This window comes from Oryzias latipes, chromosome 4 (genome assembly GCF_002234675.1).
Source record: "Oryzias latipes chromosome 4, ASM223467v1".
Classification (NCBI taxonomy): domain Eukaryota; kingdom Metazoa; phylum Chordata; class Actinopteri; order Beloniformes; family Adrianichthyidae; genus Oryzias; species Oryzias latipes.
The window spans coordinates 13,526,657-13,553,414 of NC_019862.2; the positions used below are offsets into that span (position 1 = coordinate 13,526,657).

Here is a 26,758-nt window from a genome sequence, read left to right on the forward strand (position 1 = left end):
TGTGTGGATACTAAACTTGTGTTCCAGTTTAATTTGTGCATACATGTTTCGCGCTCTGTTTGGATAAACCCGTGCTTGTTAATGTTGAGTTAGAAGGTAAACAGAGAGCGCCTCCTCTTCCTCCTGCTGCTCCTGCGCGTCTTCTCCGGCTTTATTTGCTCCATATGGCGTTTGACATGGTACCCAGGAAGGTGGGGGGAAAGTGTGTGGGCGGGGAGTAAAAAAAGAGCCTCGTATTTGTCTGTCCTGAAATTTGATTCAGAAGTTCAGGATCCTGGAAGACAAAAAGCGAGCGGAGGGGGAGGGAAGAAAGGCAAAAAAACGAGCGGAGGCTGCGAGAGGAGAGTCACCTCGATACTTCCCAGACTGTCACTGAAGTAAGTCCGAATAAACGAGTTATATTTTTTAGCTCGCAGAGGCAAATGAAGTATCGCGTGAGTCCTTAGTTTGAACAACTGTAGCCGGATGAGCGCAAATTAGGAATCACTTAAGTCTACTTTACGCACGACTGCATGCGCCCGACTGTTCAGGCATTTCCAGCACCTCATGCACTTCATCAAACTTTCCCCTGGATGATAAAAGCGGGAAGGTTGTACATTTTGAGAGCTGGTCAACTGTGAGGGGCAAACAAACAGCCCTTTACTTGCCCGCCTGCTCCGATGGTCACACAGACACAGTGATTTATTTCCCTCCTTTTAGACTAATGGAGCTCTTTACGCGCTAAACTCCCTTAGTTTGGTGGCAAACCGTCGGTGTGGAGTTTTACGTGCAGGCTGCGTCAAAGCTGGTTGTGCTCCAAAAAAAAAGAACAGAAGAAAATACTCCAAATTCAATCTGCAGATGTTAATGAGGCCTGTGAAGCAGTTCAAACACGCGCAGCTAGACAAAGACGCGTGATTGGTGCCATTCCACTTTCATCTGGCGCATGCGATTTTTTTTATTGAAGGAATTACACAAAAGTCTGATTTTTGGGGTCAACAAGTGGGGCGATTCCTCCACACATACAAAAGATTAAGGGGAAAGCACTTTAAACTTGCAGCCTCTTTGATTCCACCCTAAAAAAACAACATACCGTAATAATGGAAATGTTACTGTCAGACTTGTGGTCTGTACCTCTTCAGGATTTCATTTGAACTATTCAGACAAAAGGAAATTATGAATGATGTGACCACTGAGCACAGGAATGCCCATCAAAGAGGATCAGCAGGAACTTTTCATGCATGAGAAAAATACAAGCCGAGATAAGAACTTAAACAGAGAAAGTGAGAACTCTCACACCAGATTCTGATCGTTTTGCATGATTGTGATGAATCATTTTCTTTCTCAAGAAGTCTCAAGACTTGTATTATTTTTCATTTAATCTCTTCTTTCTTTCTTTAGCAGTTTAAGTGTTTGTGTTGTGGCTCCTACCTTCTAATAGTCTGCTTATGGTTTTGTTGACCATAGATAGTTGCAAATGAAGCTGGAATCATGTCTCAGTTAAGTTTGGTTTGCTTTCAAACTGCTTGGAGACTTCTTTCTGAGTCATTTATCTGTACGTTTATTTTCATTAGTTGTCATGGTTACATGTGTTGTTTGTTTCATGTGGGGCTTTGCAGTGACACTTATTACCAAGATCATAAACAGGAACCTCCTTAGCTCTTCAGCACAGGCGAGCTTGGATACATTTGAACTTTTTGAACTGTTACAGAAATTGACCTTTTATTTTATATTATTTTGGTGGTGTAAATGTTCAAGTGTACGTGCTTTTGAACCTCTAAGCCGTTCCCTTTCTTTATTTTAAGAGATAAATATAAGGCAGATTTCAACATCTCTATGGTTCATGGCAGTGTGTGATGGCTGTCAAAGTCCCTGCAGTTACACTACGCCTCGTTTGGGGTATATTTGGATCATTTTAGGCTTATGTCACTTTCCCTCTTTGGTTAACTTTAACTTTTGCTGTATATTTTGTCTGCATTCACTTTGTTGCTGAGGCACACCAGGGTTCACTTGCTAGTAGACTCAAACTCTCCTTTTCATGTGGACTAGGGTTCGTTTGTTTGCTTTGCAGCAGAGTTGAGAGGGGCTTTCACACATACCCGAAAAAGAAGACAATAAGAGGAAAAGAACTCTGGTGTGGACAAAACAGGGTTCTGTGAAATAGCCCCCCACCCAATATATTTTCTTTTGTTTTAAACTAAATTAACACCTTACATATACGCCTGCATAACAAATATTGTTTATATATATATATTTATAAATATATATAATGTATGTATAGTACAGACCAAAAGTCTTATTCAGAGTTTTCTTTATTTTCATGACTGAAAATTGTAGAGTCATACTGAATGCATCACAACTGTGAATTAACACGTGTGGAATTATATACACATGACAAAAAAAAAAGTGTGAAACAACTGAAAATATGTCATATTGTTCTTCATAGTAGCCACCTGATTTGATTTGATTACTGCTTTGAACACTCTTGGCATTCTCTTGATGATCTTCAAGAGGTAAGTCACCTGAAAAGGTTCTTTTCAGTGACTCCCCCACCGCGTCTTTTCCTTTAGCTGTTAAAACTAAAACAGGTCTGTGTTCCCATCATTACTGTCGGTCAAACCAACCTTTTAGTAAAGAAACAATCCTGCCCTGCTGTCTTCACAACTTTTCCACTTAGTGACTATTTTGATTTTGACCATCCCACTGATTTTTCTTTTCTGGTTTTTCCCCCAAAACTCAGACTTTTTTCAGACCCGCTCCAATAAAAATGTTGTTTTTGGTGTTTTTAACATGTTTTTGTAGCATTTTCTAATAATGGAGGACATACAGTCAGGACCATAAATATTTGGACAGAGATACATTCTTTCTAATTTAGTTTCTGTACATTACCACAGTTAATTTGAAATAAAAAAACTCAGATGTCATTGAAGTGCAAACTTTCATCTTTTATTCCATGGGTTGAACAAAAAGATTGCATAAAAACGTGAAAAACTAAAGCATTTTTTAAACACAATCCCTTCATTTCATGGGCTCCTAAGTAATTGGACAATTGACTTCCATGCTATTGCATGGGCAGGTGTGGGCAATTCCCTTGTTAGGTCATTATGAATGAAGCACATAAAAGGCCTGGAGTTGATTAGAGGACTCGTGCTTGCATTTGGAAGATTTTGCTGTGAACAGACAACATGTGGTCAAAGGAGCTCTCCATGCAGGTGAAAGGAGCCATCATTAAGCTGAGAAAACAGAAAAAAAAACATGCGAGAAATTGCTACAGTATTAGGAGTGGCAAAACTACAGTGTGGTACATCCTGAGAAAGAAAGAAAGAAAGAACTGGTGAACTCAGCAACGCAAAAACACCTGGACGTCCACGGAAGACAACAGTGGTGGATGATGGCAGAATCATTTCCATATTGAAGAGGAACCCGTTCACAACAGCCAACCAAGTGAACAACACTCTCCGGGAGGTAGGCGTATCAATATCCAAGTCTACCATTAAAAAGAAGACTCGAAGGCTACATGGACTTTGCTAAAAAGCATCTAAAAAAGCCAGCATGTTCTCTACTAGAATGATTGCAAGAGAAAAGTATGGAGAAGGCGTGGAGAAGCTCATGATCCAAAGCACACTACATCATCAGTAAAACACTGTGGAGGCAGTGTGATGGTCTGGGCGTGCATGGCTGCTAGTGGCACTGGGACACTAGTGTTTATTGATGACGTGACACAGGACAGAAGCAGCCCAATGAATTCAGAGGTGTTCAGAGACATACTGTCTGCGCAGATCTAGGTGAATGCAGCCAAACTGATTGGGCGGCGTTTCATAATACAGATGGACAACGACCCAAAACATGCAGCCAAAGCAACTCAGGAGTTCATTCAAGCAAAGAAGTGGAATATTCTTGAATGGCCAAGTCAGTCACCTGATCTTAACCCAATTGAGCAGCATTTCACTTGTTGAAGACTAAACTTCAGACAGAAAGGCCCACAAACAAACAACAACTGAAAGTTGCTGCAGTAAAGGCCTGGAAGAGCATCCAGAAGGAGAAAACCCAGCATCTGGTGATGTCCATGAGTTCAAGACTTCAGGCTGTCATTGCCAACAAAGGCTTTTCAACCAAATCTCCGTAATGACCATTTTGTTTTCAGTTATTTCATTTGTCCACTTACTTATGAGCCCATGAAATGAAGGGATTGTGTTTAAAAAAAGCTTTAGTGTTTCACATTTTTATGCAATCTTTTTGTTCAACCCATGGAATAAAAGCTGAAAGTCTGCACTTCAATGGCATCTGAGTTGTTTTATTTCAAATTCATTGTGGTAATGTACAGAAAATAAATTAGAATGTGTCTCTGTCCAAATATTTATGGTCCTGACTGTATATAAAGGAAATTAAGATTGAACCAGTATTTCTCTACTCAAATAGTTGTGAATCAGGAGCAGACACTCCCTGCTCCGCTCTGTTCTGATACATCCACTTGTACAATCAGATCCATGTACGTCTTTGTTTTCCTTATCTGGGTCAAATCTGTTCGGCTGGATACCTTCAATTCTGCTCGCCATCTTTGTTTGCCTGTTAAAGTTAGGTCAGGGTTGTGTGGGGCTGTAAGCTAGCAGGAGACCGTGTCAACAGATGGATGATAGGAAATGGGGGCGCGTTGCTCCGTGCCAATAATGCCGCCTACAACTCAGAGGCAAAATTCAAATGAACTACTGCTGCAACTATGTCCTAGAAACGATTCTATTTAGGCTAAAAAAATAGCATATTCATACTTAAAATACCACTAGGAACAGTTTTTCAATGGATCAAAAGATGATGGGAGTGGGACTAAAGACGTCTGATTCCTACTCTTTGTACCTATAATACGGCCAAGAACAAGAACTGTTGTTCTGCTCTGATTTTAATCACCTAGTTGTCCTGAATACTTGCCTAAATACACATGAACGTAGCTCTTTAATGAGTATCACACTGAAATAAACTAGATAAGGCTTTTTCTGCCATCCCAGCACTCAACGTGGTATACACGCAATAGATAATGAATTCAACTCTGTATTTCTAGCTGATTATTATTTTTAAACAAATTAAAATTTTCTGTATTACAGTTAAAACTGCAGAGGTGATCATAAGTTCCCTGAAGACATTTATAAGCACTTAAGCCAAATCAGGAGGAAGAGCTGCGTTTGATTCAAATCTATGAAGTAAAAAAATTCAACGTATTGCTCGAACAAAATAAAAATCCCTAAAAGTAAATGTTAGCTTGAGAATCAACAAAGAAACTTATGTTTAACCCAGTTTAAGAGGTCAGTAAGTGGCTTTACTATCACTTTTAAAATAATCTAAATTTAGAAAATAGTCAAGATTTAAAGTAAAAACATTATCAATTTTCTTTACACAATTACAAGTATTTCATTCAAATTACTTATCTTTTCAGAGTACAAAACCAAAACAAAGTTAAATTTACACATAATTTATTCAGTTAAATGGATCACTGAAGACTACATTTATCAAAAAAGTTGGGGCATCTGTGTTTATCTTATTGAAGGAAAACGCACGATCACAATCAGTGCTATTGTGTTTATGGATGCAACCAATCAAATTTTGCATTCAGGTCTTTTTTTAACCCCATTAATTTTTATTTTTATTTAATCGTTTTCTGCTCCAAAACTGGTAAACCTTTTACAGAAAATGCTAAATTTACTTAAGCATCCACCTGTACCTACATGTACGTTTATCATCTGAGGGTGTGCAGAATTTGGAAATAGAGCATGATGCAGGTTTATTGTCCTGACTGCATCATTAGAGCTATTTTGGCAACACCAATGTGGTTTCTGGACCTCCTACAGGAGACTGTAAAGCTGTGTCAATATTTTGAAATTGTTCAGAAGACACCAGACTACAAAATAGAGTCTCTAAAAGGGAGTTAAGGAACGGCTCAAACTCGCAGAGCCTAATTCAGGTCACAGCAAAGGACAGACTCTGTTCTTTCGGTTAATTGTCTTCTGTCTGACATAAATAGAAGTGATCTTTCTCTTTAAAAAACCCTTGTCGTTACAGTCCACATGGAGTCACACTCATCAAATATTGTTTTAAAGTCAAAGTACCGTTAGCTGTCACACACCTAGGTGTGTGAAATTTGTTCTCCGGATTTGACCCATCCCCTGTGGGAGCGGTGAGCTTCAGACACAGCCACGCTCGGGAACCATTTGGTGGATTAACCCCCCCAATCCAACCCCTTAATGCTGAGTGTCAAGCAGGGAGGCATTGGGTCCCATTTTTAGAGTCTTTGGTATGACTCGGCCTGGACCTTCCAGTCACAGGGCGGACACTCTACCGCAAGGCCACTGAGTAGTTTCGGTGTTGTTTTCTTCAAAAATCAATGCTTTTTTGCACATGTGTTGGAAATGGACCATAAAACAATAAAAAGTAGAGACTGTTTTTAAAAAACAACAACAAAAAATTCAAGTATCATCACAAAATTAACAATTTAGCATATCTGTCAAAAAAAAATTCTATGCTAAATGTTACTGAAAAACTAGGTTTCTAAAATGATGTAAATATGGATAAAATACTTTTTAGGTTGAGCTTAGTCTGATTAATGTTCTTCTATCTCTTATGTTCCAGATCTGGTTTCCTGATTTTGGCTTGGTTTTAGTCTGAACTTCTCCCTGCTCCTCTCAGGCTGTGTGACTATGAGCACCTCAGGGCTTCAAGCCACTAACCATCAAAATGCCAAGGAGCTCGACAGCATGAAGGAGTCCATCAGTGACATCATCAACCAGCTCCAGGACATCGACCCAGCCAGGCTCTCTTTCTCTCCCTTCCTGGACCTGGACACTCAGATCTCGCTGGCGCCGGTCTCAGACAGCCCTGAGTCTTCAGTGGAGGAGCTGCGCTCGTCCTCCCACTCCGTCTCTGGCTCCCAGCTTTCGCTGGAACAGCCACCAGCACAAGATCAGCCAAGGAGTGAGTTATTGCTGCTGCCTTCTTCTATCTGCCTGTTAGAGCTGCGGTGCTCAAAAGGAGCCAGAAAGAATTGGGTGGACTAGATCTTTAAAAAATGGTTTCAACACGGTTGCAGGTTCTGAGGAAGTTCTTAGATTTGACAACAGCATCCTTCCTGTATAAATACTTTTTGCACTTGTGAAGTTGTTTTGCAACAGTTTAACTTTTGCAACTGCCATGACCAAAAAGTCATCAAAACATGCTGTTTTATTAGTAGTCAAAGCTTTGCAGCCCTAACTTTTCTTGAGCCATCAATGGATGTAAAAAGACTTTCTTGCTGCTATAAAGCGAATTTTGCTGCTTTCATGAAGCAACTAAGACAAAACCAACACTCTAGTCCAGGGGTCGGGAACCTTTTTGGCCAAGAGAGCCATAAACGCCACATATTTTGAAATGTAATTTCGAAAGAGCCATACAATAATGTGGTGCCCCTTTCCCACATGGAGGCACGGAGACTTAACCTCTTTTAAGGTTCTTTATTCTGGTTACTGCAGACCGCGACAAACGCCGCACAATTAATTCAGCAACTCCTGAATCTCTCCCGCTGAGACGAGAGCACTTCTCCCAACTTTATATTCCCCTGCTCCCGCTCCAGCCCTCCCATTTCCCTTATTTGGCCCATAGCTGAACACCATTGGTCCAAACTACCTAATAACAGGCTGAGCGACAGAACTGAGAGCCAATCAGATCTCTGCTTGATGCGTTTAATGAACTCCAGAACTTTCAACGCGGCCCAACAGCCGCTCAGTCCGCGACAATATGTTTAAAACTAAATTGTTCTGTAGATGTGAGAGACTGCTCACATGCAGATACGGAGCCAAACACACACTCACACGCTGCAGTGAGTGACGGGCAGCGGGTTTTACGTATTTACAATCCCTGCGTGATTCACCTGCTGCCTGTCCCCACAACCCCCTCAGCCCCACCCTCTGCTTTCTTCCTCACACATCCCGTCCCCGCATCTGCGCGCTCTTTCTCAGAGACGGGAGCGCAGTTTTAGGCACGGCAATTCACAGGTTTCCAGGTGGTACAAACTCAGTGAAATAATAGATAATTGTAAACTGATATCGCTGGCGCAGATTTTTCTCTCTAAGCACTGTTACTAACTGCGCGCTTCTGGCATCGCATCGCGCCCGAGAAGGACTGGTCTAATGAAAAAAAAAGTATAATTAAAGATTTGTCTGCGAGCCACATGTGACCATCAAAAGAGCCATATATGGCTCGCGAGCCATAGGTTCCCGACCCCTGCTCTAGTCTTTTGAAGAAAATCTGCAAGAAAATCAATCTGTACTGTAGAAGTAGGGGGATTCTTGTAACCCTCCATAACACAAATATTACTAAAAGCCTCTTAGTTTAAATGGATACTGTTTCGAAAGTCAGCAGTAACAATATTTAAAAATATTTTGGTTCCAAATCTGTTTGATTGTGTTTAATTCACATCTTAACAAGGTAAGGACTTGATTTACTGTTATTTATGACGTAAAAACATAAAGACCAAAAGTAACTGAAACCGTGTCACTCAGCTCTAAAGACCTCATGACCCTCTCACATATTCCATCACTTTCCTGGTTTCTCTTTAAAATAAAATGAACCTTAACAATTACTTGTAAAAAAAAAAAATTTTTTTAACCCTAGAAACTCTTCGAATTGTAACATGTTTCTCTTAAATTGTGTTTAGTTGTAATTTATTCAGATTTAAGGATTACCAGGAACAACATTCTTAGTTTGCGTTGGCAAAACAACAGAATTGGTTTCTGAGGCTCCACCATTTCACTGTTACAAGACTTGACTCCCTAAAAATCAAGCAAGATTCAAATGCGTAATATGAAGTAATGTATCAAAATAAAATGAACGCAAAATATATGAAAGAAATTTAAACTTATCGGATTTATTGCTGGTATGTGGGGGCCCAAGTCTGGTTCTCCTTGTCCCCAGCCCGGATGAAATGCAGTGTCGTGTGTCTGGAAGGTAATATCCAGCGTAAAAATTTCTGCCAAACCACGAATTGCAGAAAGCTGATTGGCTGTGGCGACCTCTGAAGGCATGTCTCGAAAAGTGAACTACATGTGATTTATGGCTGAAATTGTTTATGAAAAACTAAGAGTTCATGATAGTTTGATAGTCTGGACTTCAGTGTTGCTGCTCTAAAACTGTGCTCCTTTTTGAACAGGTTCAGCTCTGCAGTGCCACCAGCAGCACAGAAACCCTGGGAACCCTAGAGCTCATCAGTCAAAAGAAGGGGAGACGGATCAACGGGGTTCCAGTCCAGTCCTCACAGTGATCAGTTTGGAAGCCACTGTTGAAAACTGCACTAGCCCGCAAACGCCAGCCTCCCAAGGAGACATCCCCAACGGCACTGACCCACCCAGATGGAGTCCAGAATCCAACACTTTGGACTGTACTGTAGATGAGGTTCGGCCCCTCATAAGCCCTCCACCAGAGAGTGTTGAACTGACTGTGTGGAGCTCAGGAGGTCAGGCAGACGCTGCAGCAGAGGAGGCTTCAGATCGGGGACGATGCTGCTGCCTGTGTACATGCTGTCTGAAAGGCCGGCTCCCTGCCTTCCTCTCAGCTCTGGCCTCTCTTCTTTGTGCGGCCGGGATTCTCTATGTGTTCTACGTCTACGTCCCCATCAGAATCCCTGAATGCCCCAGCACTGAGAGCCGGATCGTCTTCGCCTTGTGCTGCTGTGTGGTGGCTTCACTCCCCATTCTGCTTGGTACAGCTCCCTCACCTCACATACACTCAGCGCAAATGAAAGACAAAGATTAGGAGAGGATTTGGTTTGTCTGGCTGCCTCGTCTTGGAATGTTTCAGTATCTCCTTTAATTTCATCCTCTTTCAACTGGGCCTCGGGAGAGAAATGGGATTTTTCCCTTTTTTTTACTCAGCTTTAAATGGAAACTACAATAAGAAGTTGGCTTCATTTCTGTCTCTCAGGCTCTGTCCTAATTGTCTTTTTAATCACCTCCCAATCTTAGTGACTCGGAGCAACACAAACAGCCAGACCAATTCTAGTCCAGATGATTTTTCCCTGCACCATTTATCAGTCAGATGAAAGTGAGGAGGATTTGCATGCAGGTCCTTTTGGCCGGCAGTTTGCTGCATTCAAATGAAAATGAAAAACCAAAGGGTGTTGTCAGACGGGTTTGTCGTTAGCTGTCTGTGGAACAGTGGCTCAGTTTCAAGATGATGACTGACGTGTTGCTGTTTCATCCCTCTCAGCGATGCTCGGGGGTGCAGCCTGCCAGTTTTGCTCCGGCTCCCTCGATGTGCCGGAGTCCCTTCCACGAAGACGGAGGCTTCAACAGCTGTTTATTACAGCATCCTTGGAACTGCTGCTCCTCTACGTGCTCAATCTTATCCTCATAGCATTGATAGTCCCTCAAGAGCAGCTTAAGGTGGTGCCCATGCTAGTCGCCATGTTCATCATTGGAAGGTGAGACTCGAAGAAGTCTGATGGAGTCGTAAAGCAATTTCGCCTCCACATACCCAAAATCATTAAGTCACAAAATACTGGGAATGCACAAAGAATACGATAGAAAACTCCCGATCTAGAATTGTTTTAGAAGTCAGTTTTCAGTTTACCACTAGGTTTTTATTTTTAATGATGACTGTCAGTCTGGTTCGTAAAACTTAACTTTGTGCACCACAAAATCTTACGGTAGTTATTTCAGTCTGAAGCTTCAGACGATTGCTGCCGTCTGTCGGAGTGGCTAAAAATGAACGCCACCACTGTTATTAACAAAGCCAGAGAGAAAGCGGCACGTTGCAGAGCAGCAGAAAGCTCACTCGACTCCCTAATAATCTCAGTTTGCAGCAGCTCCCTTCATTTAGTCTGTCAGCGGCTCGTTCATGTTTGATGTAAATTATAGAGTCAATGAGGAGGAAGCACGAGTTCCCAAGCCAAAAATGAAATGATTAATGTCTAGCAGCATAAACCAAAGTTGTTAGTTTATTTTTTTCTATTTTGATCTACTAATATAGTATTTAAGAGAATTACAAACGCTGTCATTCAGAAAATTTTTATCTCTCAGTTTAAACTGCTTTTCTTTTGATTCTCCTTTCACCTCTGTAAATTTAGTATTCAGTGGAGAAACCTTCACTTGATTGAAAAACCTTTGCTCCCTGTCAAAGCTGACGGACTGGTGGCTAAACAGGGAAGAAGCATTTTAAACCAGGAACCTCAGAGAGAATTGGACAAAAGGTCTGGTAACTAGGGATGCCACAAATCTCTGTTTAAAACTGAACCCCATTGAACTGAATCGTTGGGAAAGTGAATTGTTGCCTCCCTACTGCATATCAAACATGTTTATGTTGAAAGCATCAAACATGTGTTGTGCTAAATGCAATATAGTTGAAGACCGACTCCGATCAACATCGTGTTTGTGGTGTTTTCAACATACTCTTTTTCTGATGATATTTAAAGAAAATTAAGCTTAAAATCACATCTCTGAGTTTTTCTGGGCACAAACCATAGACATGCTGAACGCTGCAAGGAAAAATGTCTTATTTTCTGTCTTGCAAAAAATAAATAGTCTTATCAAGAAAATTTTTCAACACCAAAAAAATCTTAGTTTGAGAAACATGTCTTAGTGACTGGAAACTTAAAAATTCTTGGTAAGACCTTTTTATCCCCCCTTTAGCAGATTTTTATTTTTCATTCTTTGGGTATTTAAAGATCTGCCAATGGGGTCAGAATTTTTTATTTATTTCAAGGGGTCTGATTTTGCAGTGAACAAATAACCCGCAGCTGGATAAATGTTGGAAACCCGGCAGTTCATATGTTACTTTTCCAGTTATCTAATCATTTTTGATGGTAGTCACTAGAATGAAATAGAAAAAAAATTCAATTTGTGGCTGGGAAATGTGTTATTTTATTTGTTTTATTACTTAAGTTACAAACTAAAATCTGATGAGAACCTTTTGTAAACTTTATTTTAAATACGTCCCTACAAAGTCAACTAACAGGACTGATATGAAACCTAGATTTCTAAAACGATTTTTAGGCATGGAGTTAACACCTGCAGCATTGTATTACTGAATGGGACTACGATCAGAAAAAGGTTTTTTAAAATCATAAAATGTTGTCATGGTGATGTGCATTTGGCTAAGTCTTGTCAATAATTACAAAAACCTTTTTGTTTTTAATTGTAAAGTGTTTCTGAAAACCTTTTTAAAAATAGTTTCATCCTGATGTATGCAGGTTTATTCAGACCTTTGACAACAAAACCAAAACAAGTCTGACTGATTGAAGTGTGGAGATTTTAGCTTCTTCTCAACTCTTTATGTTTGTTGCTTTAACTGATTTGCAGTTTTGTTTTTTTGTTTACAGGCTTGTTTACTGGTTCAGCCTGAACACATGCAGCTCCTGGCGAGGCTTCGGCTCGGGGCTGACCTTTTTCCCGCTTCTCGCCATAGTCGCTCTCAATCTGTTCCTGATGTACCAGGTCTATCTCAAGGCTTTCCTTTCTGGCTCTCAGGACGTTCTCTATAATCAGGTCACCCCTTCCCCCTGGTCGGGGGAGACATCACATAGCCCAAGTGGCAAACCAGACATCCTGGATGCTCAGTGAAGAGCTTGAGCTGCGCTTTCTTCTCTAAGAGGAGGCGGGATTTTCCAAAATAGGCCATTCCTGTGGTCTGCAATTCAGCACAGCTCCACCCGCTGCCACTATAACCTCCAACTGTGTATAGGCTTAACTTGTGTTTATGCTCCTCCTGTGCGCAGCCTTTTTATGTGGATTTGTGCTATATTATCTGCCATGCTAGAGCTCAGCCTGCCAGTGGCCGGGGACGCCTTTGAGCAATGCTGTATTCATAAAACAGTTGTCCTTTTAAGCCACTCCAGTGCCTGTGTTTAATGATTTGAACTCTGTACTTAAAAGTCTTTGCTTCATACAGCAACAAGCTGCTTTTGCAACTGTAGCTGCAGCTGCAGTTATCAAACATTAAATATTTCAGAAACTTTGTAAATGTCAAAGACAGAATTAAAAAAAGCAGACATAAAAAGAAACTTCCATCCTTTTTTTGTTTTTTGTTACTAACCAGCATTTACTTTGACTGAGCCGCTTTTGGGGTCCCGACACTGTCATTATAAGACATCCTTGCCCTACATTTCTGCCATGCTATAGATAAACTTATCAGTTTCCCAAAACCATGTTTTGACCACAACCAAGATGGAATACGTTCAACTAAACATCATTTGAACTCTGATTGAAGAGAAAATTTATCAGCTTCATAAAAGGCTCTTATACATTCAAGAAAATTCACATTTTAACGACATTCATGAAAGTAAAAATATGCTTTTTCTTTGAAGTTCCATTCACATAATTTGTCTTATTTTATGTGAATGCAAGACTAATCTCCCCTGTGTATTTGAAGTAACAGATGATGACGATGGCGCAACTGAATTTGTGACACATTGACTTTTTTGCCAAAATATATTTAGCTTTGAATATTCTGGGTTATGTACAACAGTTCATATTATAAATAGAGGATTCATGAAGTGAGTGGTCTCAGTAGTGTTTGTGGAACGTTTTTTTATTTTTTTATTTTTTTACAACAAAGCAAACTTTAAAGTAGCTATTATCCATCCTTTTGATCGGGGTTTTGTGAACCCATACTTCACAACTTTGGAAAGCACAACTTCTTTGCAGTTAAGTCTTTTCTAAAACTCGTAACTTAAGCAAAAGGAAAGTTTGTTATGAAGATTTTTTGGTGTAAAATACAGCTGCAGTTGTGATTTATTGATGTAACAAAGGTGTGTCTTAAGTGTGAAATACTCTCATTATATATGCACTTAAAAATGCCGTTCAGCCAGTAATGACAGTTTTGAAATCGTGTGAACTCACATACAAGTAGTAACACCAACATCAGCTCTGCCAAAAATATGTGTGAAACTATAAATAGGGTACGTTCTTCCAAATACTTGACTTGCAATTTAATGAGAGCATTTGGACAGAAACAAACATCAGGGCAAAAAGGAACGGTCTGTCCTTTTTCTATATTTTGACTATTGTTGAGGGGAAAATCGTTATGAAAGTCATGTACAACTAATGAAGTTTTAGTAATGTTTTGTTATTTACATGATCATAATTTTTGCATTAAAACAGAAAAATTGCACAAAATGTATTGTTCAAAGAAAAATGTTTTAGTTATTCACGTTTAAATTCATATCAACTCAAATTACTGAGCTACATTTCATGTTAGGCTTCATAAACCCAAACAACTTTTTCCCCTTTTTGTTACCATTACTACTATTATTACAAAATAATACATTTCTCAATTTATTGAGCAACAATGTATTGTCAATGTAGAAAGACGATATAGAAATAATTTTTTTTCAGTATATTAAAACACTGCAATAAGTGTCATTTTAACATACTATGAAACATTTTATCATTTATACTTAAATCATCTACAATATATTCTCACATATATCTAAATAATGTCCCACAAAATCAAATAACGAGTCATATATTAAAAGAGGCACATTTTTTTTGCAATTTAAATAATTTAATATTACTTTCAACATTATTTAAGTTATGTAAATTATTACGTAGCAATGTGGTCCGTCCATCGCTTTATAAAAAGAAATCTATGTTTCAAATCTAATTTGGACTTCCTGCTTAATGAAAAAAAGACACAAATAATTATGAATTAGAGTTTGATTGTACACAAATTGATTTTAAATATATGTGACTCAAAAAAAAGAAGTAGGTTTTTAATCCGTATAATGCTATACATGTTTTAAAATATGAGTAAGTTGCTGATATTGAAATATATGTCTTAATATATCTGATATATTTTCCAGTATGTTGCAATATATTTTTTATTTACCTAGGATCTGTTTTTTTTTTATTTGACAGAGCTTCCTAAGTTAGTGATTATCCAATTAAAAAAAATAAAAGAAAAGAAAATAGATCATATATATATAACAGGAGTAACAGCGCCCTCTGCAGGTTTAGCTCTTACACACCGGAAATAACAGTTGACGTAACAACATTGCTAAAGATGGCGGCGCTGGTGGGTAAGTAATGTTTTGACCTAAAGAAAATCGCTGTGTATCTCAACATGTTTGAATTAGTGACATCTTACTCAAATGGGTTGAAAAGTTTTTCTAAAAAAATATACCAACTAGTTATTCACATTCCTTATAAATCGGGTTTGTGTCCTAGAACGTTCACGCTGACCTTGCTGTGAGTTAGCATAGCAGCTAACCGGGTTAGCTAACACCGTTATTATGTTGTGACTTTATTAATGATAAAACGCAGCAAGTTACGTTATTAAAGAATACAAGTGCCTGCTTTTATTTCTGTTACATTTTTGTCAAACTAAATGTTTGCATCAAGGGTTGTGCGTTACCTAGTTTTTGACTTATTATGTCTCGGAAAATCTAGTACAAGTTCTTAACTTTTTTATAATCGTCTGTTTTGGTCGACTAAAACATAAAACAAATTTTTGATCATTTTCTTAGACATTGATATATTTTAAGCTACTGTTGAGAGCCTTTGTCTAAATCTAACTCTTGTTTGTGAAATGAAAAACTTTAAACATGCTAAGTTTTTGTTGCTTACCTAATACATTTGTGCAAATTCTCTATAAACATATTTAACCAGGCATTGTTAACGACGCAGAGTTGAAGTTTGTAATGTTAAATAAAATAAAAAAAAACAACTTTTAAAACTCTTATTAGACTCTTGTTTTACAATAAAATGTTGAAAATGTAGGTCTAGTAAGCCATGTATAATTTTTCAAATCAAATTGCTTATAGTACCTGACAAACAATATGAATGTTGGACTAAACCTGCATTTGCTTATAAACCTTCAAAAGACACAGATCTCTTTAAAAACAAATGAGGTTTCAGTTTTTATCCAATTATTTACAAGTACAAATTCAATTTCTTACAATATTGTAAAGGATTAAATAAACAACAGTGATTGATTGATTTGAAGCTATTAAAAAACTCACTTTATAATTTCTTAATATTATGTTATGTTTTAAAACAATCCATTAATTATCAGTTGTAGCTATTTACAGTTTCATTGTTGTCATTCCACAGCTCCACGCCTGGCCCTGTTTGGTTCTTTTTCAACCAGGTAAGAACCTCCTCATCCTAAGATTTAAAAAAAGAAAAACGTATTTCATTTTCTTTTTACCAGTCCTAACTATGGTCCCACGTTTATGTAGGTTAGTTTGACTCTGTCATGTTCAAGGCAAATCCCATTTGAGATGAAAGTAAAAGAAATTCCCTCTCAAAAGAAGGAGTTGAAACATTTTCCCTTTTGGCAGCAGGAGCACTAAGCCTGCCTGCTGCTCAAAAAAGTCAAAAGTTTTTCTTAAGCCTCAAAGTATCATCAGGTTTAGAAAGCTCTGCATTCTGCTCAGAGAAATCCATCCATCTGTCAGTCACAGACACCATCATAGCACGATCAATGTTATATCTTCCAATTCTTTTCACGAGTTTTAGACATTAACAATAATTCAATTATATTCATGCATGTTAAAGTTTTGTTCATATTATTTTCTGTCTGTTGTTTTGACAGGCCGTTATCCGTGTTTGCTCTGCAGCAGAGAAGCTTGCACAGCAGTGTTAAAAATGAAGTTACAAATACAAGGTGAGTTTCTCAGAGAGCTTCTTGTTGTGAACAGCTGGTTAACGCTGTGCACACGATGAGGCTCCTTTCTTTCACTTGGTTGCAGTGTCGTGCCGGTCAGGGAGAGAAGCACGTCAGTGGCAGCAGCCAAACCAGCATCTGTTGCCAGCAGCAAAGGGGAGTATGTTGTTACCAAGCTGGATGACCTTATCAACTGGGCTCGCCGGGTGAGCATCTCGTTAAATATTGGCAATGGTAACACCCACAATGTTGGGATTATTCTATGATAAACACCGTGACCGAAGGCAAGGACCCTTTAGGGGCCATTGCTCACTACACTTTACCCTGAAAATCTGTTTGTTATACTGGTTGGATTTTGATTTTTTTATTTACACATAACAGGGCTCCAGACTGCGAGCAATTGGTCGCATTTTGCGACCAAAATTTGAGAGTGTGCGACTGAATTTTACATCCAGTCGCACATGTGCGACCAGTAAATTTGCCTCCCCCACCCTTCGTATTTTTTATACATCAAACGTAGAAGGGGCACGTCAATGATCAATGAAATAATCAATGAGACGCAAGCCACACGGACGCAGGCAGACACACACTCGCGCACATACTCATGAAACGCGAGCACGTACACTCTCGCGTGATACCTGTCTGTGAGGCGGCCACTGCGTGTGAGAAGAATAGGGAAAGCCACTGTGAGTGGCTAAAATGCGTGGAGGGGGCGGGGCCTAGAAATAATCGAGCGCGCGTAAAAATCTGTGGGAAGGAAACTGAGACAAATATCACAACCTGATATGTGCGTCTGAGCTATGGGTAAGCGAACTATTGATTCGTTCTTCCGACCTGCGGCTAGTGTACCAGTGCAAGAGTGTACAGCAGGGGTCTCAAACTAGCGGCCGCAGGCTATTTGCGGCCCCCAAGATGATATTTTGCGGTCCCCGCCTTAATATGAAGGTTTAATGTTACTGCAGCCCGCAAGTTTGTATGAATGACATTTTTACATCGTCGTGCACGGAGCTGACCAACCAATCACAGTGGGGTATATGACTCTTGGGGGCGTGACAATGACAGGGTTTGAAAGCAGGAAACCTGACAGCCCCCTCCCTCCCCGGGCCACATTAAGAAGTTCCTTACTTTCCTTTTGAACGTATTTATTCGCTCGTAATTTTCTACATACATGCAGTCCGTGCTGAACTTTTCTCTGGGCCGCACAGACCCGGAGGAAGGTTTAGGTTTTGGTTACGGTTACGGTTACGGCGGCACATCAAACGGGTTATGGCAGCACACCGCTCCCGCGGGAGTCGAGTCAGCTGAGGAGAATAAATGTCCCACACGTACGTGCGTGACAGCTAACGGGGCTTGAACTTTAAACACGTGCGGGCAAAAACAACATCAGTTTTAGACACACTGAAAATACGTGGGGAAAATGCAACGATAGACGTGTTTGAGATGAACCAGCACCTCGCCTGGATTGTTGGGGACACCAGGCGGGGGGGGCTGAGAGATGAAAGCGAATCTGCAGCAAGACTGAAGGACAACAGTTGGAGTTGTCCTTAACATTCAATTTAGTTTTAATATTATTCTCCCCCTTAGTATGATCTGTGTTATTATATATTTTATGATTATTTTAATGTTTTGTGATGTATGTAGCCTTTTTTAATGAATTGGTATTTTAAATTATTTTAATTAATCACTCCACCACAAAAACCATCAGGACACATGTCCCATAATGCATTGTTTTGTAGTCTCTAGTTTCCAGCTGTGTCCGGGTAGGTTTGCCCCTTGCTCTCACCCCTTTCTCGCGATATTTTTGTGATGATTGACAGTTGATGTTGGAGCAAAAACAAAAATATATGTCACACACCATGTGATCTGCGCAACGTTGAGTTCACCTGGGTGATCTCAAACACGCTTATTGTGCATCTTGGCTGCACCTATTTGGTGTCACAAAGATAAATTTCCATCCGTTTTCTTTACTATTTGTACTGTCATGACAGTGATGGTGCTGTCAGTTTACCTTCTTGATGCATCTTCAAAAGTGCAGAATAAAATGTGACACTGCATTTGAAACAGCACATTGTAATTTCTGCATCTATTATTAAAGTATTTATTAGTAATACAGTGGAAATTAGTAGATTTGGTTAGAATGTTGATTTACGGTATGCGCCCCTAAATTTTCTGGTTGCGCCCCTAAATTTTTCAGTTAGGGGCCACTGTGCTCCTAGTGAAAAAAGTTAGTCTGGAGCCCTGCATAAGAATTCATGTACAACAAGGACAATCTAACAGAAAAAAATATGACGTGATGGTGCTTTACAGAAATTTGGCTGGGTTTGTTTACATGGTCACGCCCCAAAGACTGTTGACAAAATACATATTAAAATTTAATCTAAAGAATCTAATTTCAAATAAATTTAAAGCACAAAAGTCAACAAATTAAAGCATCAAAATAAGGTAGTTAATAAACACAAGTAGACATCAACACATACTGATACTATGCCTCATAGCTGGAGATCAACATTTTTTCGTCTTTTTTTCCCCTGACTGCTGCTGAATTTTTGTCGAGATACTGCAAAGAAAATTAAACCTTTGTTTTGAGAATAAAAGAAAGATGAAATATTTGTCTTTTTCTGTTGTTATAGTAGTGGACTTGATCTTTGTTAAAAACCCACTCCGATCATCCTTTGATCGACTTTAAAATAAATTCCAGTACTTCTTTTAATTACGATTACCCCATTTTTAGGCCAAATCAAAAAACTGTCGTTCCTGAGACACAGTTTCTGCTGCGCGGCAGGAGTTCATTAGACATCTGCAGACAACAGCAGGGAGCTTTGGCATATTTTCTGCGTCAAAAAAAGCTTTTTTTTTCAAACAGCTTTTTTTCATCTGCTCCTGGTTCACAATAATTTAGATAAATACTTAGAAATGCTAATTTGAGCAAAATTTTCATCAGAGACGGTCTTTAATGATGGAAACTGAGTGAAATTTTTACCATGAACTATCATAACAGAAAAAGTATGTTATATATGTAAATATTTATTTAGGTTGTAATTTTAGGAGAAATGGGGCATTTAGTGCATCATAAAGCAGACTAATGCCATGTAGTTTGTGTTATTGTTTGTATGAAATGTTGAAGCAGTAATTTCAAAGAATGTTTGATTGGGTAACTTATTCCCTTCCATGTTTTCCCTCAGAGTTCTCTATGGCCAATGACCTTCGGCTTGGCGTGCTGTGCAGTCGAGATGATGCACATGGCGGCCCCACGCTACGACATGGACCGCTTTGGAGTCGTTTTCCGAGCCAGTCCCCGCCAGGCAGATGTTATGATTGTGGCAGGAACGCTGACAAATAAAATGGCACCAGCTCTACGGAAGGTGAGACAGAGACTTGAATAATGTGACAGTAGCCTGTGATATAACGGTCTGAATCGAGTTCTTGCTTCCCTCCATCAAGCACGCTCATGTGCTGGATGGGAGCGGGGAGAACAGCTGTGTAAATGCTGGCTGGATTATGAGCGGCCTGTCTACGGGTTGACGGAGTCACATGAAGCCTTTCCTCCAGCTGAATCCACAGATTAGCTCTGAGTCAGACTTTATGTAACAACCTGAATTCTTCTGCTATCCAACAGGTGTACGACCAGATGCCTGAGCCCAGATACGTCATTTCCATGGGAAGGTAAGAGAACTCCTCCATGACTTTGCACGAATTCCTTCCTCCAAATGAAAGATGTGGAAAGCAAGCAGACTCAGTTCTCATCTCAATTTCTTTGTAATTGAGTATTTCAGTAGCAGAAAGCAGAAAGTCGATTAACATAAACTGACAGCTGTGCACTTTAATATTTTGGCTTTGCAGAATCTAATGTGAGCAACAATCCATAGACTGAAAATAGAATATAGTTTATATTCCGTGATTTATCACTTAAAAAGTGGATCAAAATCAACCCTGATGAGAATATTGAGCAACTTTATTTTATTTATTTGTTGTCTGGAATCATCTAAAATCTATCACCACATAGAAGTGGTTTAGATGTTTATTGTGTATTCCCAGTCAGAGCCTAAACTTTCCTAAAAAAACAGCTGTAAGAAATATAAAAGGAACAAAACTGCTTACCGAGACAAACTGTCATGAGTGTGAAACTGTGGTCAGACACTTGCAGGTAAAATTAGCCTGGCTTTTGTTTCAGAAGTGCGGCGTACGGTGCCATCTAACACATTTTTCACATCACAGCTGCACTGTGCCTAAAAAAGCAGCAGTAAACTGGAAGAGTCGCTGAGCTGCTCTCTGATCAGGCTTTAGGGTTCAGGCAGTGAAGCGACCAGCGTTGTCCAGTTGAAGCTGGTCACCATCACCTCAGAGACCTCTTTAAAAAAAAACATCTCTCTGGGACACTTCAACACATGGTGGCAGTATTTGTCAGCTATTTTTATGCTTTTTTTTAATATTTAAATTCCTTTTTTGCTTCTAAATGCCATCATTCTCAGGACTACTAATACATTTCTTTACTGCTTGCACTTTTATAGTTTTCCAAAAGATGGTGTACAAGTGGAGAGAAATCATTATGACTTGTTTAATATTTTGCTCTTCAGCTGTGCTAATGGAGGAGGGTACTACCATTATTCCTACGCTGTGGTCAGAGGCTGCGACCGGATTGTACCGGTGGACATTTACGTTCCAGGTAATGCACTCTAAATTTAAACATTAAAAATATGCAGACTTGCAAACATGGTGAATAACATTTTCTCACAATACATGATCCAAACTGTTTTGAAAGCCCTGGAGATGTAGGCTTTTCTAAGGGGAGCTTTTATTTATTTATTATTTTTTTGGTTTGGCAGCAGTTTAAAAGATGTATTTATACACAGAATCTTTTTTTTTGTCTGTAAAAGTGCTTGATGTTGAAAAAAAACCCGGCCTCATGTGTTTGTGTGATCACATTCCAGCATTGTTCAGATGAAAGAGAGGTGTGACCACTTTCCATCAGCTTTCCTGCACAAAAGCAGACAGTTTTACAGAAATACTAGTTACCTTAAAGCCCCACCAGGGTTACTGAGTTAGCGCTGCATTTCCATGATAACAGTGGCACCCGAGAACCTACACAAGCTGAAAAACTCACCCCTGGATTTTGAAGTTTACGGATCCAGTTGGGACTGATTGAACAGAATTATTCTGGGGTTACTTTAAAAGCTACCTAAGCCTTGTTTCTAGCAGAGAAGCTGTGATGATGCAGGCTGCGAGGTCCCTGCAGAGTAAAGGTCTTATGTGAGTTCCAGAGGCCTGGCTGAAAACTAAAGAGTGTTTACAGCCGAGGCCCTGAGGCTCTGGAACAGTCTGCCCAAAGAAATCAGGTCGAGTGAGTCTCTGACCTCTTTTAAGTTCCTTCTTCAGCCACACTTTAATCTGAGAGCCTTTAGTCAGAACTCCAATGAAACTGAAAGGGATTTTTATTTAAAAACATCAAGTAATGGAAATTTAATGCTCTCGTTTTGGTTTTATTTATGATTAAAATATTTTCTTTTTTTAATGGGAACAAAAGTATGATTCTTGATATTTGATGCCTCAAAAAGTTGAGGTTTTTTAGAAGAAAGATCTGATTTGGGGGGTTTAGGAGTTAAATTCAGTTAAATTCCCACTGTATGATTATGAAAGCTTCTTTTGTCCTTGTGCCTCAGCGTGAGTGACTGAGCTCATCATTCCTGTCATTGCTTAACAGGACTGGACATCCAGTCACTGTGCAGCAAATCACACTTTTCTCTCTCCATTTTTACTAGTTATGATTCATGATTAAAGTTACAAAGTCTACTTCTTCCTTGTAAGAATTGTATAAGTGAAAGAAAGCAGTTATAGAGGATGGTTTGTTTAACTCTTTCAATAAAGAAACTTACTTGCAAAAGGAGATGATTGGAAAAGCAAACAACCTGGGCTTCCATTTATTTTATTCACAACAAAAGTAAACAGGTAAATAACATAAAGTGCATTCAATTCTCTCATTCGATGAAAAAAAAAATCTAATTTACAATCTCAAAGAACTGGCTTGATTCACATCTGTACTTATTTTCTTGAAAAGTAAACAGGTAAACATGAAATGTTCTTGCAGGAACAGTAGATAATTAAATACATGAAACTCTCACAACTTGAGACAATAGTCTGGAGTGTGTGTGTGTGTGTGTGTGTGTACGTGGGTGTGTGTGAGCTCTGTTTGAGTGTAAAAGAACCTTTACTCTGATTGGCTACCATTAAACATGACGCTGCCTTAGCCAATCACTGATGTTAACCAGACCAGTTTCAACTTCTGGCCATTGGTGTGTTTGGTTTGCACAGTTTATTAAACAAACTCATAGTAGTGCCGCACATTTAGCATTCAGTAACAATGATGAGGTTGGAGTAACCAAAGCAGTAATGGGATTGCTGTTATTGAACACTACTAGAGAAGAAAATGTTCTATTTTTACATTTTCTTCTGCAATAATTAATGTATCTAGTCTTACAGCGTCTGATGCCTAAAGTCCCCCTCCGATGAAAATCAGTTTTTTGAGTTTTTGGCATGTATGTGTGGCATTTTTTCATATGAAAGAGAACGAATGTAATAAAAAGTCATGTCATTTATATATTTCTGAGTTTTTTCCTTTTAAATGGCGTCAATCAAACTGTCTTAAAGACGCTCGGTTTGAATTAGTGAGCATTTGTGATGTCACAACGGCCCAGTGGTACATCATGCGCTTTGCACAAAGCTCCCTGATCTGCCCCGTCCAGCGTGCACAAGCTCAGGTGTGGGAGAAGAGATGACGGCGCATTGCTGCATTCGCCGCACATATTTTAAGTGCGTCCAAGGCGCGATTTTGCTGTTGTTCGCACGTTTTCAAAATTAAACTGAAAGTTAAAGTCCCCAATGGGTCCTCCGCATTTGTGTTATCACTGACTGACTTTGAAGGTTTGCTGACTCGCATTAACCAGAGAGGGTATATATTAAAACAAGAATAAAAACAGGGGACCTTTTTTTTTTTTTTTTTTTTTGTCATTATTGCCTCGATGAAAATAAAACTATCATCAAGTTCAGCAGGCTGGCTCCCAATCCCGCAGCGGGTCTCTGTCTTGCTGCCAGCTCGCCTCCCGGCAGCCGGCATAGAGATCGGGATCGCTGCAGCTCCTGTTGGGCGATTTGGTCAGACCAGTGCCAAATCACGCCGTGCTGCTGCCAGATCTTCACACCGCACCCGCCACTCAAATCGCACCGCAGGACTTCAGATCGCGTCTGTACCATTAACTTAACATTGAAACAACACTGGACGCATGTGTTTGGGAAATGTACATGCGAGTCATCATTTTCTTTATGGCATTGGCATTTATATGCTGTGCCAGTGAATTCAACATTCTAATATAATTCAAAGCATTTTTCACAGGCTTATCAAAGTTTGTTTTTCGTCTGTAATTTTATTATTAAACAGCAGGGTCTGATATCTTTTTTTTTCTTTTCATGCCACACATTGGTCAAAAAGTGTTGATTTGAAACCAAAAATAAGTGGTTTTTGGGGGGGCTGCGGGTTAACCGCGACACCGCGCCCCCTGGTGGTTCATCACCGCGGTGATCAAAAATCCGACACCGTCACAGCTCTACCCGCGAGAGCATAAAAGTTTTTAATTTCTTAAAATAAAAATTGGTGTGTATTTATTCATATCTAGGGGGAATTGGGCATTAAATATCATATTGGGCAACTAAACATTAGGACTTAAACACTTTTCATATAACCTAACCTGACTGAATCAAATGCAAAAGGATTTATGCTAGAATAACAAACAAGTGTTTTCTATGCAACTGTAATTGTCACTTCAAAAAGTTATAATAAATAAATAAATGAGTTATTTAACATTGAGGAGTAGTTACATTTATTTTTAGTTACATGTATAAGTTACATCTGGCCCTTTGAGGACAGCCACTATGCTGATGTGACCCTCGGTTAAAATGAGTTTGACACCCCTGGTGTAGAGGGAATTTTGAAAAAGAGGATTTAGATTAACATGAAATATGGCTTTTAAAGACATTTGGGTGGGATTTTGGTTAAAAACTTCATAATCATATTTAAAACAACACTGGGAATGTTTTTTATTAAGAAAAACGTCACCAGGGACTTTAAGTCGCACCTTTTACTTGGTTGATAAAGTAAACTGCTGACAACTTCTAATCTTTTCTTCTTTTATCATCACTTCAACTGTGACAGCTATAAAGTGGTGATTGTTTCATGAAAGCCCTATTTTTTCCATCTCAGATGGCTTTGTTTTTGATTTGATGACTAAGAATCTTCTGTTCTCCTCAGGTTGTCCTCCCACAGCAGAAGCTCTCCTCTATGGGACTTTACAGCTTCAGAAAAAGATCAAGCGTGAAAAGAAGATAAAGATCTGGTATAGGAAGTGAATGCGTAAAAGAAGTCTGTGTGTACCTGGTTTGTAAAGTTAAATTTGGAGCAATGCTCCTCATCCACTAAGAGCTGCAGAAAACTTCAATAAAATTACAGTTAAATACAGTTGCTGCTGCTTATTTCTGCAAAAAAACCAACAACTTGGCTTTTATTTTGACACGTGCTGCAGTTTTATTTAAATGTGCTTTCATGTAATCATTCATTCATAAAACAAAATCTTTGTTTGAGTCATAAAATGAGTGTCAAACCTTCATGTTTAAAGTATTTCAATAAACGAGTTCTTGGAAAAACCTTGACTGCTGTTAGTTCTGCAGGTAAAACCCCCTCACCAGGTGAAAACTCACTCCCCGTTGCTGATTTGTAAAGCTCAGGATGGTTTTTTTATCCCAAAAAAAATTTTTTTTTATTTAAAATTACTCAAACACAGAGCGGGAACATTTTTTTAAGCTGAGTTGAAAAAGACTTTATGTGCTTTATTCCTTTAAAAAATCAACTTGATTTACAAAAAACATACACCTTTTCGTTCTGGTGAAATGCTCGTGCGTGCATTTTTTGCATTTCAAGCAGTTATTTATTTCGAAATCTGTATTTTCTTTTTGCATCTTCATATTTTTGAAGTGAGAGTGTGGAGTCCTGAGTCAGATCCACCAGCTGCTGTGGGTTTCCACCTGAGTGCAGCCTGCTGTTGCATCATCCATCCATCTAATGATTAATGCGTCCTCGCCAGGTGCTAACGTATTCCCACGTGTTCAAGTTGCACACTTATCTTCTGCCATAATTAAAATGTACACACTGTACTCCTGGTATTTCTTACCGAACTGTTTAAAGGTTGATCAAATGTTCCAGCGGAAACAAAAGCATTAAGCGTTTTATTTTTAAATGCAAAAGCATTTTTGTGAGATGCAATGAAATGTTTTTAGACTAAAGTACATTTCTTTAAGAGTAGAACTTTGGAGAACTGTGTTTCTTTTCTGGTTCTTGAGATTAATTTTGGCCACAAAACATCATTAAAGCCCAACTTTAAACTTGAAAAAAAAACCAGCAATAATTACATTTTTCATTCATTCTGTTGAAAAATGTCTGTTTCATTTGAGATTGTTTTCCTGTCAGATGTCACTGCAACAACAGGCCATCTAGAAATGAGTCGAATATCCTTTCAATTTTGAATTTGTTTATTTAATAAGAAAAACAAAAATCTGCCAATGGGGTAAGAACAATGGGTTTTATCGAGAACTCTTTGTTTTCTCAAAGGAAATTTCTAGTCACTATGACATTGATTTTGCTATTAAAAAATGTACTTTCTCTGAAAATAATTTATTTATTCTTAAAAAAAACAAAGGGTAGATTCACTTTAAGATTCTGTTTCTGCAGTGCACTGCTTTAGCCAAAAAATTTAAAAAATACAGCGTTGATTTGGCGTCAACATAAAGTTTTATCCAATCAAATATCCTATAATTAGAAAAACCAGTGTCCCTTAGACTCACATCAGAATATTTTGCAGTCGTCCTGGAAATACTGATAACTTTCCTAAATAAATGTTCTCAAAGATTTTTCAAATGTCCCCAAACATCCATTTATAAAGCTTTCCTTCTTCAGATGAAGGTCAGATAGATTGATCTCCAGCTCTTCACATTTCTCTAAATGTGTTTGTGGATGAAAAACCTCAGAAACCCTGAGCACAAACTGCTGCAGAAGTGGTGTTTTGAATGAGAAACAAAATGTGCCCTTTGAGTCTAGTTTTACTGGGAAATAGTTGAAGTTCTG

General features: G+C 38.9%; 2 protein-coding genes across 2 annotated transcripts; both read left to right on the forward strand.

The window, feature by feature from the left end:
• The first annotated feature begins 116 nt into the window (after positions 1–116).
• Positions 117–13,483, forward strand: LOC101162993 (transmembrane protein 79). The gene is made up of 5 exons (XM_011474015.3): positions 117–377; positions 6,595–6,936; positions 9,146–9,694; positions 10,201–10,414; positions 12,311–13,483. The coding sequence occupies exons 2-5, from the start codon at positions 6,663–6,665 to the stop codon at positions 12,549–12,551; spliced, it is 1,278 nt and encodes a 425-aa protein (XP_011472317.1). The 5' UTR covers positions 117–377; positions 6,595–6,662; the 3' UTR covers positions 12,552–13,483.
• A 1,433-nt stretch (positions 13,484–14,916) lies between these two features.
• On the forward strand, positions 14,917–25,285 carry ndufs7 (NADH:ubiquinone oxidoreductase core subunit S7). The gene is made up of 8 exons (XM_011474016.3): positions 14,917–15,007; positions 16,041–16,077; positions 16,525–16,596; positions 16,682–16,802; positions 19,779–19,958; positions 20,213–20,259; positions 21,171–21,259; positions 24,893–25,285. The coding sequence occupies exons 1-8, from the start codon at positions 14,992–14,994 to the stop codon at positions 24,988–24,990; spliced, it is 660 nt and encodes a 219-aa protein (XP_011472318.1). The 5' UTR covers positions 14,917–14,991; the 3' UTR covers positions 24,991–25,285.
• The last annotated feature ends 1,473 nt before the right edge of the window (positions 25,286–26,758 follow it).